The following is a 12439-nucleotide window of genomic DNA, read 5'->3' as shown; positions in this document are numbered from 1 at the left end:
GGCTTTCAACTGACATCAAAAAATCTCACACACATGCACACATATCTCAGCTAAGTATGCATGTGTTTTGAATGTTCACATGGTAGTAATCTACTGCTGGACACCTCTGGAGGTGACTTATCTACCCTGAGAATCAAAGGATCAGACATATTGAAAGCCAACAGCCTGAGTCTTAATTTCCCCAATGTCTGTTGTAATGGGAGAGTTGTGCACTCCCCTGTACTTTATATGGTCAGCTGTTGGGCTTTAGTAATTGTAGTAAATGTTTTCATTGTGACCTGGAAATGCTGGTAAACATCAAGATTTTTTCATACTCTCACTTTTTGGACCTTGTGAGGTTTAATATGGTTGTTAAATCGGTCAGAGGCTGTCAGCTCATAATTAGAGTTGAGCGAAACGGGTCGAAAAAATTCAAAAGTCCCCGACTTTTGGCAAAGTCGGGTTTCATGAAACAAAACCCGACCCTAGGATGAGGTCGGCCACGAGGTCGGCGACTTATGCGCCAAAGTCGCGTTTCAAAAGTTTGTTTTGCGCTCTTTTTCAGCCAATCAGGATCCACGGACACTGTGGGCAACGTGATGACATAGGCACGGGTCACCACCATCTTTCAGAAGGGCATGCAAGTGATTGGCTTGCTTTGGTGGGCGTCACAGGGGGTATAAAAGGGCGTGCACGCCGACCGCCATGTTACTCATGCTGATCTCAGAATAGAGAGAGCTGCTGCTGCTGCTGATTTTGTAGGGAGAGCGTTAGGCAGGGAAGAAGACACCAAAAACTGCTTCTGCTGCTAGCGATTTTGTCTGTACAGCACACCAGTCACTGTGCAGTGCAAGGGGAGGCTATATAGTGGTGTATCAGTGGTGTTGGTTGTTGGGCTGCCTTCTAAGGCTTCCTGACATTGCTGCATTGCTGTTTACCCACTGCTCCGCAAACTGCTTTTTTAAAAGCAATCCCAATTTTTTTTTTTGTCCTGCTGAGAAGAAGAAAAAAAAACTGCTTCTGCTGCTAGCGATTTTGCCTGTACAACACACCAGTCACTGTGCAGTGCAAGGGGAGGCTATATAGTGGTGTATCAGTGGTGTTGGTTGTTGGGCTGCCTTCTAAGGCTTCCTGACATTCCTGCATTGCTGTTTACCCACTGCTCCGCAAACTGCTTTTTTAAAAGCAATCCCAATTTTTTTTTTTGTCCTGCTGAGAAGAAGAAAAAAAAACTGCTTCTGCTGCTAGCGATTTTGCCTGTACAACACACCAGTCACTGTGCAGTGCAAGGGGAGGCTATATAGTGGTGTATCAGTGGTGTTGGTTGTTGGGCTGCCTTCTAAGGCTTCCTGACATTCCTGCATTGCTGTTTACCCACTGCTCCGCAAACTGCTTTTTTAAAAGCAATCACAATTTTTTTTTTTTGTCCTGCTGAGAAGAAGAAAAAAAAACTGCTTCTTCTGCTAGCGATTTTGCCTGTACAGCACACCAGTCACTGTGCAGTGCAAGGGGAGGCTATATAGTGGTTTATCAGTGGTGTTGGTTGTTGGGCTGCCTTCTAAGGCTTCCTGACATTCCTGCATTGCTGTTTACCCACTGCTCCGCAAACTGCTTTTTTAAAAGCAATCACAATTTTTTTTTGGTCCTGCTGAGGTACTGAGCGTGCATTTTTTCACACCATACAGCGGTGTACGCTCCTCACACAGTACCGTGTAATGGCTGTTATCACAGCCACAGTGAAGCTATCAGTGAGTCACTCTGTGAGAATAAGTCGAGGACATGTTCCGTTCTTACAGACCTGCACTCTAGGGAGATTACAATTCTGCCCAATTCTACATACACCTTGTAGTTTGTGATACACTAGCCAATTTCTGCCTGTGACATAGCGCTCAGATATTCAGTGGGCCTCACACAATCCATAAGTGTCCAGTGTCCACAAGTGTGTGCAGAAATTAAAAATCTCCCTTATCCTCTAGTCACTTTGGTCACAGCTCTGCCATCGAGCCTGTGACAGAGCGCTCAGATACTCAGTGGGCCTCACACAATCCATAAGTGTCCAGTGTCCACAAGTGTGTGCAGAAATTAAAAATCTCCCTTATCCTCTAGTCACTTTGGTCACAGCTCTGCCATCGAGCCTGTGACAGAGCGCTCAGATACTCAGTGGGCCTCACACAATCCATAAGTGTCCAGTGTCCACAAGTGTGTGCAGAAATTAAAAATCTCCCTTATCCTCTAGTCACTTTGGTCACAGCTCTGCCATCGAGCCTGTGACAGAGCGCTCAGATACTCAGTGGGCCTCACACAATCCATAAGTGTCCAGTGTCCACAAGTGTGTGCAGAAATTAAAAATCTCCCTTATCCTCTAGTCACTTTGGTCACAGCTCTGCCATCGAGCCTGTGACAGAGCGCTCAGATACTCAGTGGGCCTCACACAATCCATAAGTGTCCAGTGTCCACAAGTGTCTGCAGAAATTCATAATCTCCCCTGTCCTATAGACACCTTGTACCTTGTTTTACATTACTATATAGTTTGTTGGATTTTGTCTACATTTCTACCAAAAATGAGGAAGGCTGGTGGAAGAGGCCGTGGAATTGGGCGGGGGTTGGCAGCTGGTAATGATGGTGTTGGTGGTGGATCTGATGGTAGTGGCAAGAGCAAAATAGGACCGAATGCAGGAGGTGTTGAGCCTGCGTCATCGTCTGGCTACATAAGGCCTCGAACTCTTAGTTTTCTAGGAGTTGGCAAACCGCCTTTAAAGCCAGAGCATCAGGAAAAAGTTTTGTCTTACATTGCTGACTCAGCCTCCAGCTCTATCGCCTCCTCTTCTTCAGTTGTAAAAAGTAAAAGCACTGAGTCGTCATTGGAGGCTCATGTTCATGAACCACACCTTTCCTTGTGTCCTTCACCCCAACCAAGATTGAAGGATGATGCAGGCCATACTACTGATTACTCCATGGAGCTGTTTTCACATACCATGCCTGGATTATCAAGTGAAATGGTGAATTACCCAGGCCAAGATGAATCTGACATGGAGTGCACTGATGCACAGCCGCTGATGGATGATTCTGCTGGTACATTCACTCAGAGCACTACATTGTCCTCGCAGTGTACAGAGCCAGATTCTGACCCTGATGAGACTCAGGTGCACCTTCCCGCACACTATACCACCATACACGGTGACACAGAGGAAGGTGCACATGACATAGAAGAGGAGGTGATGGATGACCCAGTTGTTGACCCAGATTGGCATCCATTGGGGGAAGAGGGTGCTGCTTCCAATAGCTCAGATGAGGAGCATCCACAGCAGACATCGACATCGCAACAGCTGTTATCTGGCAGGCCCGGAGCACTCCAAAGACAGGTTCCAAACATCAAAAGAGTTGCTGGACAGCTTGTCCAGAGGGTCAAAAGATCACAGCGTGCTAGGCCGCAAAATGTCTGCCAAAGTAGGAAGAGTGCAGTGTGGCACTTTTTTGAACAAAATCCTCATGATCAGGCCAAGGTTATCTGTAAGAAGTGCGCAAAGACCTTTAGCCGAGGGAAAAATCTGAAAAATGTGAATACCAGTTGCATGCTTAGACATTTAACCAGCATGCACTTGCAAGCGTGGACACAACACCAAACCTCAAGTGCCACATGTGCAACTGATCACAACGAAGGTAGTCAGCAACGCTACATTGTTTCCCCCACTGTAAGCCCACCGGTTAGCACAGCAGCAAATGTTGAGGTGTCGTTGCAATGCCACAGCAGTCAGGGAATCCCACTGTTATATCAACGAAAGACTGATTCTAGGCCATCAGAAAGAACAACAACTCCATCACCATCATCAACCCTCTCTCAGTCCGCCCTGTCCACCGCTACTTCCACCATATGCAGCTCTCAAGTCCAGCTCACCCTCCCAGACACTATGAGTAGGTCAAGAAAGTACTCATTCTCTCATCCGCGTACACTGGGTTTGAACGCCCACATTGCCAAACTAATCTCGTTTGAGATGATGCCCTTTCGGTTGGTGGAAAGCGCAGCTTTCCGCGAACTCATGGCCTATGCAGTACCACGCTATGACCTACCCAGTCGCCACTTCTTCTCTCGCAAAGCCATCCCAGCCCTCCACCATCATGTGAAAGACCGCATTGTCCATGCACTCAAGCAGTCAGTGAGCGGAAAGGTGCACCTCACAACTGATGCATGGTCCAGTCGGCATGGCCAGGGCCGTTACGTGTCCATCACTGCGCACTGGGTTAATGTGGTGGATGCAGGGTCCACAGGGGACAGCGGTGGTGGGACAGTGCTGCCTAGCCCACGGTATAGGAAACAGTTGGCTGTAGGCGTTCGACCCTCCTCCTCCTCCTCCTCCAGAAGCGAAAGCTCGTCCACAGAGCGCAGTCGTACGAGCACTCCATCTGCAGCTGCCACTGTTGCACACGATGTGTCCCCCTATCGAGCAGCTAGTGGAAAGCGTCAGCAGGCTGTGTTGCAGATGATGTGTTTGGGCGATAGACACACCGCCGAGGTGCTGGCCGAGTACTTTCAGCGACAAACAGAGTCATGGCTGGGCAGTGTACATCTTGAGGCAGGCAAGGTAGTTAGTGATAACGGCCGTAATTTTGTGGCAGCCATAGCCCTTTCAAAACTCAGCCACATACCTTGCTTGGCTCATACCTTGAACCTGGTGGTGCAGTGCTTCCTCAAAAATTATCCGGAGTTAACAGCCCTGCTCCAGAAGGTGCGAAGACTGTGCGCGCACATCCGCCGGTCGCCTGTACACTCCGTTCGTATGCAGAAGCTGCAGCGATTGCTCCACCTTCCCAACCACTGCCTCATTATCGACATTGCAACAAGGTGGAACTCCACCCTGCACATGGTGGAGCGGCTGTGCGAGCAGAGGCAGGCCATAATGCATTTGTGGGAGGATACACGGCCAGGCACTTTGAGAGCAGACATGGAGTTGACAGGTGTGCAGTGGTCGAAGCTGAAAGACCTCTGTAAAGTCCTTCAGTGTTTTGAGGAATGCACACGGCTGGTAAGCGCAGACGACGCCATCCTAAGCATGAGCATCCCACTTATGCGTCTGCTCATGCAAACTTTGACGCACCTTAAGGAGCAGGCTTCTGCAGCCAATGTTGATGAGGAGGAGGGATTCCTTGATGACATTCAGCCATTGTCTGCTCAGGGACCTCTCCTGGACGAGGTGGAGGAAGAAGAGGAGGAGGAGGATGATGGGGATGATTACTTAGGGGAGGAGGATGCATCTCGTGGGGCAAGTGAAAATGTTGGCGTGGCAAGGTCTGGTACAGGGTTTGTGCGTGACTGGAGGGATGTGGATTTGCCAGAAAGTGCTCCTCCAACCAGCACTCGCAGTGCATCATTGACACCGGGAACATTGGCCCACATGTCAGATTATGCCTTGCAGATCCTAAAAAGGGATCCCCGCATTGCCAAAATGATGAACGATGACGACTACTGGTTGGCCAGCATCCTGGATCCACGCTATAAAGGCAAATTACAAAACATCATGCCACAGGAGAACCTTGACCTAATATTGGTTAATAAACAAGCAACTCTGGTAAATCGGTTGCTTGAGGCATTCCCAGCACACAGCAGCGGTGATGGTTCTCACACGAGCCGTACGGGCCGGGGGCAGCTTGGCAGAGGTGTTCGTGGTGCACACAGCAGAAGTGGCGTTGGAGACAGGGGTTTCATGACAATGTTGTGGACTGATTTTTCAAGTACCGCTCACACAACTGGTAATACTGCATCGATGGAAAGTGACAGGAGACAGCAGTTGTCAACTATGGTTACAAACTACTTTTCCTCCCATATCGATGTTCTCCCACACAGGTCATTCCCCTTTGACTATTGGGCCGCTAAACTGGACACCTGGCCTGAATTAGCACAATATGCCTTACAGGAGCTCGATTGCCCAGCTGCAAGTGTGCTATCGGAAAGAGTCTTCAGTGCAGCAGGATCAATCCTGACAGAAAAAAGGACCCGTCTGTCAACCCAAAATGTGGATGATCTAACCTTCATTAAAATGAACCATGCATGGGTTTCCAAGGATTTTGTCCCACCTTCCCCTGATGACACATAGGGTGACAGAAAAATGGCTTGCTTTGGTCCACCTCTTCCTGGGACTTGACCTATTTCACCTTTTGCATCAGCTGAATGTCCAACATCAACATATGCCACTTTCTAAAACTCCCTAACTGTGCTGCCTCCCCCCCCATGGCCGGGGTCACCACCTAGCGCACGACACCGTGCGAGTGCCGTTGCCCTGGACAGGTGGGTAGGCCGACTCTTGGGCGCGGGCACTGGCACAGGGTCCCTCATAGTGCAATCAAGTGTCTCTGACGGTGGTGGTGCACACCCGCCGTCAGACACACCGTCGTACTATGAGGGGCCCAGTGCCAGTACCGACGCCCACGAGTGGGCCCCCCTTGCTTGGGCAGGGCCCCAGCATTTGCAATCTTTACCTCTCCCTGCTCCTCCGCTGTGTAGTCTGGGCCGTCAAATCCATACTGTGCCTGACACCGTTTGAGCCTGCCTCCTGATGTATAGACATATATTTTGAATGTGTACGCTATCCATACATGTTATCTGGGGATACGGTACCCTTTCTCACCTTTGTGCAATCACGTGCAATCTATACTGGGCCTAACACCGTCTGAGCCTGTCTCCTGATGTATAGACATATATTTTGAATGTGTACACTATCCATACATGTTATCTGGGGATACGGTACCCTTTCTCACCTTTGTGCAATCACGTGTAATCCATACTGGGCATGAGAACGGCTGGCGAGCTGTTAAGCAAGCTACAGCACCTGTGGTTTGCATACGTAAGTTTTTCATTTTTTCAGGAATGACGGTTAGGCCTAATTCCGGAACTGCGGTTGACCTGCACTTACTGGGAAATCATTGTTCGCGGGTAATAATTGTAATCAGTGATCCCCATCACTAACGTTGTTCAGCGGGTTATCTGCACCTGTAAGCGACAAACGCTGGCCTTTTCAGTGTAGCGCACATGCAGCCACGGACATGTAAGGGCATGACACACCAGTTATTGGCCAATCTCATGTGCCAGAGCCTCACGTGTCCCTCTAGTAAGCCGGACTCGGACCGCGGGGCATGACGGAGTCTCGTTCGTTAACGGAATTAAGCTTGCAATGTGTGCATCTGTTCTGTAGCTGGCATGGTTGAGGTTTCCCAGGTGGAGTCAAATTTAACCGTAGGCTCCACTCCTGGTGGTGCCCTTCTGGACATTCCTTTAAGGTTCAGCTTTGCAACCATACTGCCCACGTAAAACAAACACTTTGCCTTCATGAACGCTGTTTGGAGGGTCATGACTCGTGGGAATAACGCCGCCCAATCAGTTAACCTGCTAGAGAGATCGTTCGTTGCTCCCAAGCATGACATCACACTCCCTAGGAAGAAGGTAATGCCACTGTGGCGACCGTACTCCTGGGGGCGACACAAGTGCACTGATGCCCAGCCACTGCTCGATGAATCTGCTGGTACATTGACCCAGACCACTACATTCCCCTCGCACGCTACACGGCCTGAATCTGACCCTGATGAAACTCAGGTTACCCTTCCCATATACAGTTCCATCTTACACGGTGACAAAGAGGAAGCTGCAGATGAAAGTGCAGGTTCGGCCCACCCGCCATCAGACACACCACCGTACTATCAGAGGCCCTGTGCCAGTGCCGTTGCCAACGAGTGGGCCCCCCCTGCTTGCTCAGGATCACAGCACTTGCAAGGTTGAAATACTGTGCAGTGAGATGGAAGATGGGGACGACGAGGAGTCCAGACTAGTACAGGGATTCCCTAGCGAGGAGACTTATTTGATTGTTTTCAATGTTGGGACAGCAATTTTTGGGGAGCACTATACTCTGGAGAATGATAGATGGGGCCCACCATACACTGGAACATTCAAAAGGTGGACATCAGACACTGGAGCAGCATTTACAGGGCCCATTATACACTAGAGCATTAGAAATGGGGCCCATTATGTTTGGAGCATTATTTGGGTCCATAAGACAGTGGAGCTTCATCCATGGGGACCAACATATACTGTAGCATTATGTGGAGCTCATCATATACTGTTTCAAACATTATATGAGACCAATGATTCTGTATGGAGAAATAGATGGGCCTTGTCATGAGATGTAAAAAGTGAAGTATTTTTCATTGTACTATACCGCTATTTCTCTGCCGTATCGGAGCATGATGAGTTGTGGTATGTGTTAAAGGGGCGCTCTTTCGCCCAGGGCACATGAAAACCTGGAGCCAGCCCTCCCCCCCACAACTTTAGCCAAATAACCCCCATTTTTCAGTGCGTAACTTGTATTATGAAGTTAATTAAGGTTGACAAGCTTAAGTAAGAAGAATTGATGCTTTTGGCATTCAAATGGGCACTGTAGGTGTGTTTCCTGTCCTCCTCTCACTGCCGACTTTTATTCCCCATTGACTTACATTGGGTTTCGGGACGACCCCGACTTTTCCCTATAATCGGACGATCTTGCTCGACCCGACTTTTGGAAAAGTCGGGTTTCACGAAACGAAACTCGACCCTAAAAAACCAAAAGTCGCTCAACTCTACTCATAATTGCTACCTTGGACCTAGTTGGTGTTATCAACTTCGTCAGGTTGATTCCAGTAGAACCCCGACTTTCACCCTTTAACCCCTATACGGGGATCAAGAGTTACTAAGGGGCTCCCTGGGTTGTATCCACAGAGTGGGTGTTGGCCAGAGGAGTGAGTCTGAGGCAAGGAAGGTCAAATTAGGCCGGATCTGAATCAGTAGGAAAGAAACTGGGACAGAATCATAATACAAAACCATAGTCAGTGGAACATTCAAGGTAAGAGAGCAGAAAGTCGAACAAAAACAAGGTCAGACAGGCTGGGTTTCAAAATCAGGAGGGATAACAGATAAGAAAAGGTTAAGATAAAGCCGGTCAGTTACAGGATATCATTAGAAATAGCACCAGAGATGTCTGAGGTTAACCTAGTCCAATATCTACCAACTGCCATAAAAATGCTGCAAGTTTGAATAGGATGTGGTGCTGCCCCATTGGCTACAGCAGGAAGCTGAATACGATTGCTGAATTGCAGGACAGTACACACCAATTCAGAATGGTGGCGCAGAACCACAGATCACAGCTACATAGGTATATCTAGCAGTACAACATCTCCAGTTCACAAAGATACTGGCTGTAATGTCTCCATCAGTAGTCTTGCTCGAAGACTGAAAATGGCAGTGCCTTTCGACAGAAGCAGATATTGCTGGAGCAGGTCTGGGTGGACATGTGACAATCAGAGCTGCTGAGCTCAGTGATTGGCTGCAGCACTGTTGGTGTAACTTCAGAGTTGCAGACAATAACAGACATTGTGAGCATCAGGAGTTACACCTGTCCTGGGTATCCTGGGCTTCGCTTAGGCTGGATTCACATTTGTGGTTGTGTCTGCAGCGTTTCTGCCGCATACATTCGCATGCGTCGTGTTTTCCTATCTTTAACGTTGTGGATGCAGGTACATGCGTTCATATGCTTTAGGCCGCGTTTCACTACGCATGCGTCATTTTGAGTTTTGCGGCAGGGCGCGGCTAACGCAACATGTTGCAATTTTGGAGGTGGCAATTTGCCGCCTCCATAAGCATGCGGCCGCTTGCGGAAGGAATGCGTCGAAACAATGCATTACAGTCTATGAGAACACATGCTAACGCTAGTACACTCGTTCGCTAGCTTTTCCGTACGCATGTGTTTTTCCCGATTAAACCTGTCTAGACACTGATTAGCCACCCCCCACACAAAGGTAGATAAAAAGAGGGAGTGGGCAGTCATTGTCCATTAAGGCCCTTTTACATTTAGCGATGCACCAGCGATCCAACCAGCGATGCGACCCGGTCAGGATCGCTGGTGCATCGCTAAATGATCGCTAGTGAGCTTTCATACAGAAAGATCTCACAGCGATGCAGCAGCGACGCAGCGCACGATACTTACCATTCACACACAGCGATCCTGGCGTCCTCCCGCCCGCCTCCACGCGTCCCTCGTCGTCACAGCAGGAAGTCTCAGCAGGAAGCGCCCGACGAGAAATGGAGCCAGACATTCTCGCGCGATCAGCGATGGACAGCGGGGGAGCCGGTCGGAGGTAAGTATCACACATAGCGATATCGCTAGCAATATCGCTATAACGTCACAAAACCGGTGACGTTTTAGCGATATTGCTAGCGATATTGCTTAGTGTAAAACCCCCTTAACTCTCAAGACGCTGGAGACTGAAACAGCAGAGAAGACATCACTGAATTGAAGCCAAATGTGAGTATACAACCTAATGTCTGTGTGTCTTTTTTAATTTTACTCCCTGCAAACTGTAAGGCTGAGTTCACACGTGGTGTTTTTTTCACGTTTCCGCGGCGGTTTTAACCACGTGATTTTGCCGTGAAAATGCGAAAAATAAGCATCCCATGCATTCCTATGGGATTCCGCAATGCTGTGCTAATGCTGCGGTTTTTACCGCGGCGGAATTGCTTCGCGGTAAAAACCGCAGCATGCTCATTAATTTTGCGGAATCGCGGCGATCCTGCACCCATAGGAATGCATTGTTCTGCTTACTTTCGCTGTGCACACCATGCGAAAAGTAAGCAGAACATTTGCGGATGGTACCCACGGTCCGGAGGAGAGGAGACTGTCCTCTGGGCTTTGGGTACCATATCCCTGTAAAAAATAGACATCGCGATCCCGCGAGAACAAACGTCATCGTGGTAATTGTTGCAAAGGATTACTGGGACCGAGAGCGTGGAGAGAGGCGGGAAGGCTGCGCGGGACGTCGGAAGGTGAGAATAACAATATTTTTTTTTAATGAATATTATTTACATAGGCGGCCTCAATAGTAAAAAGTTGGTCACACTCGTCAAACACTATGTTTGACGAGTGTGACCAACCTGTCAATCAGTTCTCCAAGCGATGCTACAGATCGCTTGGAAAACGCTAGCAATTCTGCAAGCTAATTACGCTTGCAAAATGCTAGTTTTTCCGCGGGAAAATTACGGGAATTTAAAATGCGGTAATTTCCGCTAGAGTTCCGCTACGTGTGAACCCAGCCTAATTATTCATGTCTCTTTCTTGCAGCATTCTTCACCATGACCTCTAGCCCTGAGTAGACAGAACAGGATTCTGTAGTGAATACCTTTGCAACTATGGTTGGTAAGTATCACTGTACATATGTGCCATAATCATGTTTTTTCTTTTACAGAACACTTCATCAAGTGCCCAGGAACTGGAGCAGCAGGGGCAGGACAGCAGAGGGAGTCACAAGGATCGGTGGGCAGACGGCGTGTAAGTTTTTTTTTTTCTTTTTTCTTTGAGTGTTGACTGTTTTTCTGGCTTTTTTTTTAAATTATTTCTATTTTTTGGATTTCCTTTTTTTTTCCTTTCAGTGTTGAATGTTTTTCTGGCCTTTTTTTCTTTTTTTTATGTGATTTTCTTTGTTTTTCCTTTGAGTATTGATAGTTTTTCTGTTTTTCTTTTCCTTTTTTTTGGGGGGGGGATTTACCTTGTTTGTCTTGACAACAGTAATGTTTTTATTTCATTTATAGGTTCCACAACGGGAGGAGGACTACATAGATAATGACCTCCTCATCTCCCTTGTTGAGGAGAGAGTCGCCCTGTGCGACAGCCGGCATCAAGAGCACTCCGACATGGTGGTGCTTCGGCAGCAGTGGAATGAGGTGGCCAAAGAGCTGATGGATGACTGGGACAACGCTACGCCAAGAGCCAGAAAGGACTTTCGTGAGTATTGCAATGTTGCCTGACGCATCAGTGAACCTGTAAAGGCCGGGATCACACAATCATGTGTGATGCGATAAACTCCTGCGAGTTTCTCGCATCACACACGGTTGTGTGATCCCGGCCTAAAGTGCATTGGTTAACCCTATTTTTTATCTCCCTTCACAGTGAACAAAGTCAGAACCTGTTAGTGTTCAATGAAGGATCACTTCAACAAGGACCTCAGACAGGAAACCCAGGCTCGCAGTGGTGGTGGTGCAGCAAGGCTCAGGAAATACAAATACCACCACATGCTGGCTTTCCTGAGGCCTGTCTGTCCTAAGAGACCGTAAGTTTTTTGTGTTGTATTCCATTGTATTGTGTTCCCTAATCTGCATTTTTCTATTCCACAGGAGTTGGCGCTTGTACAATTTTTTTTTTTGTGGTTGTAATGTTTGCCTTTTCTTTTCACAGCACCTTGACCAGCAACCTGGAACCTGATTCATCTGTGGAGCGGTCCTTCAGCGAACAGCCTCGGAGTAGTCCCAGCCATCCACCAGCTAAGCAGCAAGTAGGCCAGCATCACAGGCTGAAGAACAGGCAGCTGGTCCATCAGGTCTTCCTCTGTCCCAGGCCTCCTCCACCTCTTTTTTTAATGTTGGGTCTTCCCGACAGCGGCAGAAGGCCTCGGA

At 48.3% G+C, this 12439-nt stretch overlaps 1 protein-coding gene across 1 annotated transcript in view; it reads left to right on the top strand.

Annotated features, from left to right (window-relative positions):
* The window catches only part of LOC141046800 (uncharacterized), a 38114-nt gene extending 25885 nt beyond the window's left edge, over positions 1 to 12229 (top strand). The window contains exons 4-6 of the mRNA XM_073541424.1: positions 11236 to 11318; positions 11579 to 11771; positions 12222 to 12229. Of these exons, the coding sequence (XP_073397525.1) occupies positions 11236 to 11318; positions 11579 to 11771; positions 12222 to 12229 (284 nt within the window). The remainder of the gene's footprint in view (positions 1 to 11235; positions 11319 to 11578; positions 11772 to 12221) is intronic.
* The last annotated feature ends 210 nt before the right edge of the window (positions 12230 to 12439 follow it).

Source organism: Dendrobates tinctorius, unplaced genomic scaffold (genome assembly GCF_039654945.1).
Source record: "Dendrobates tinctorius isolate UK_male_01 unplaced genomic scaffold, ASM3965494v1 ptg000120l, whole genome shotgun sequence".
Classification (NCBI taxonomy): Eukaryota; Metazoa; Chordata; class Amphibia; order Anura; family Dendrobatidae; genus Dendrobates; species Dendrobates tinctorius.
The sequence above is the reverse complement of the archived record's forward strand: the minus strand, read 5'-3'. Positions and strand labels throughout refer to the sequence as shown.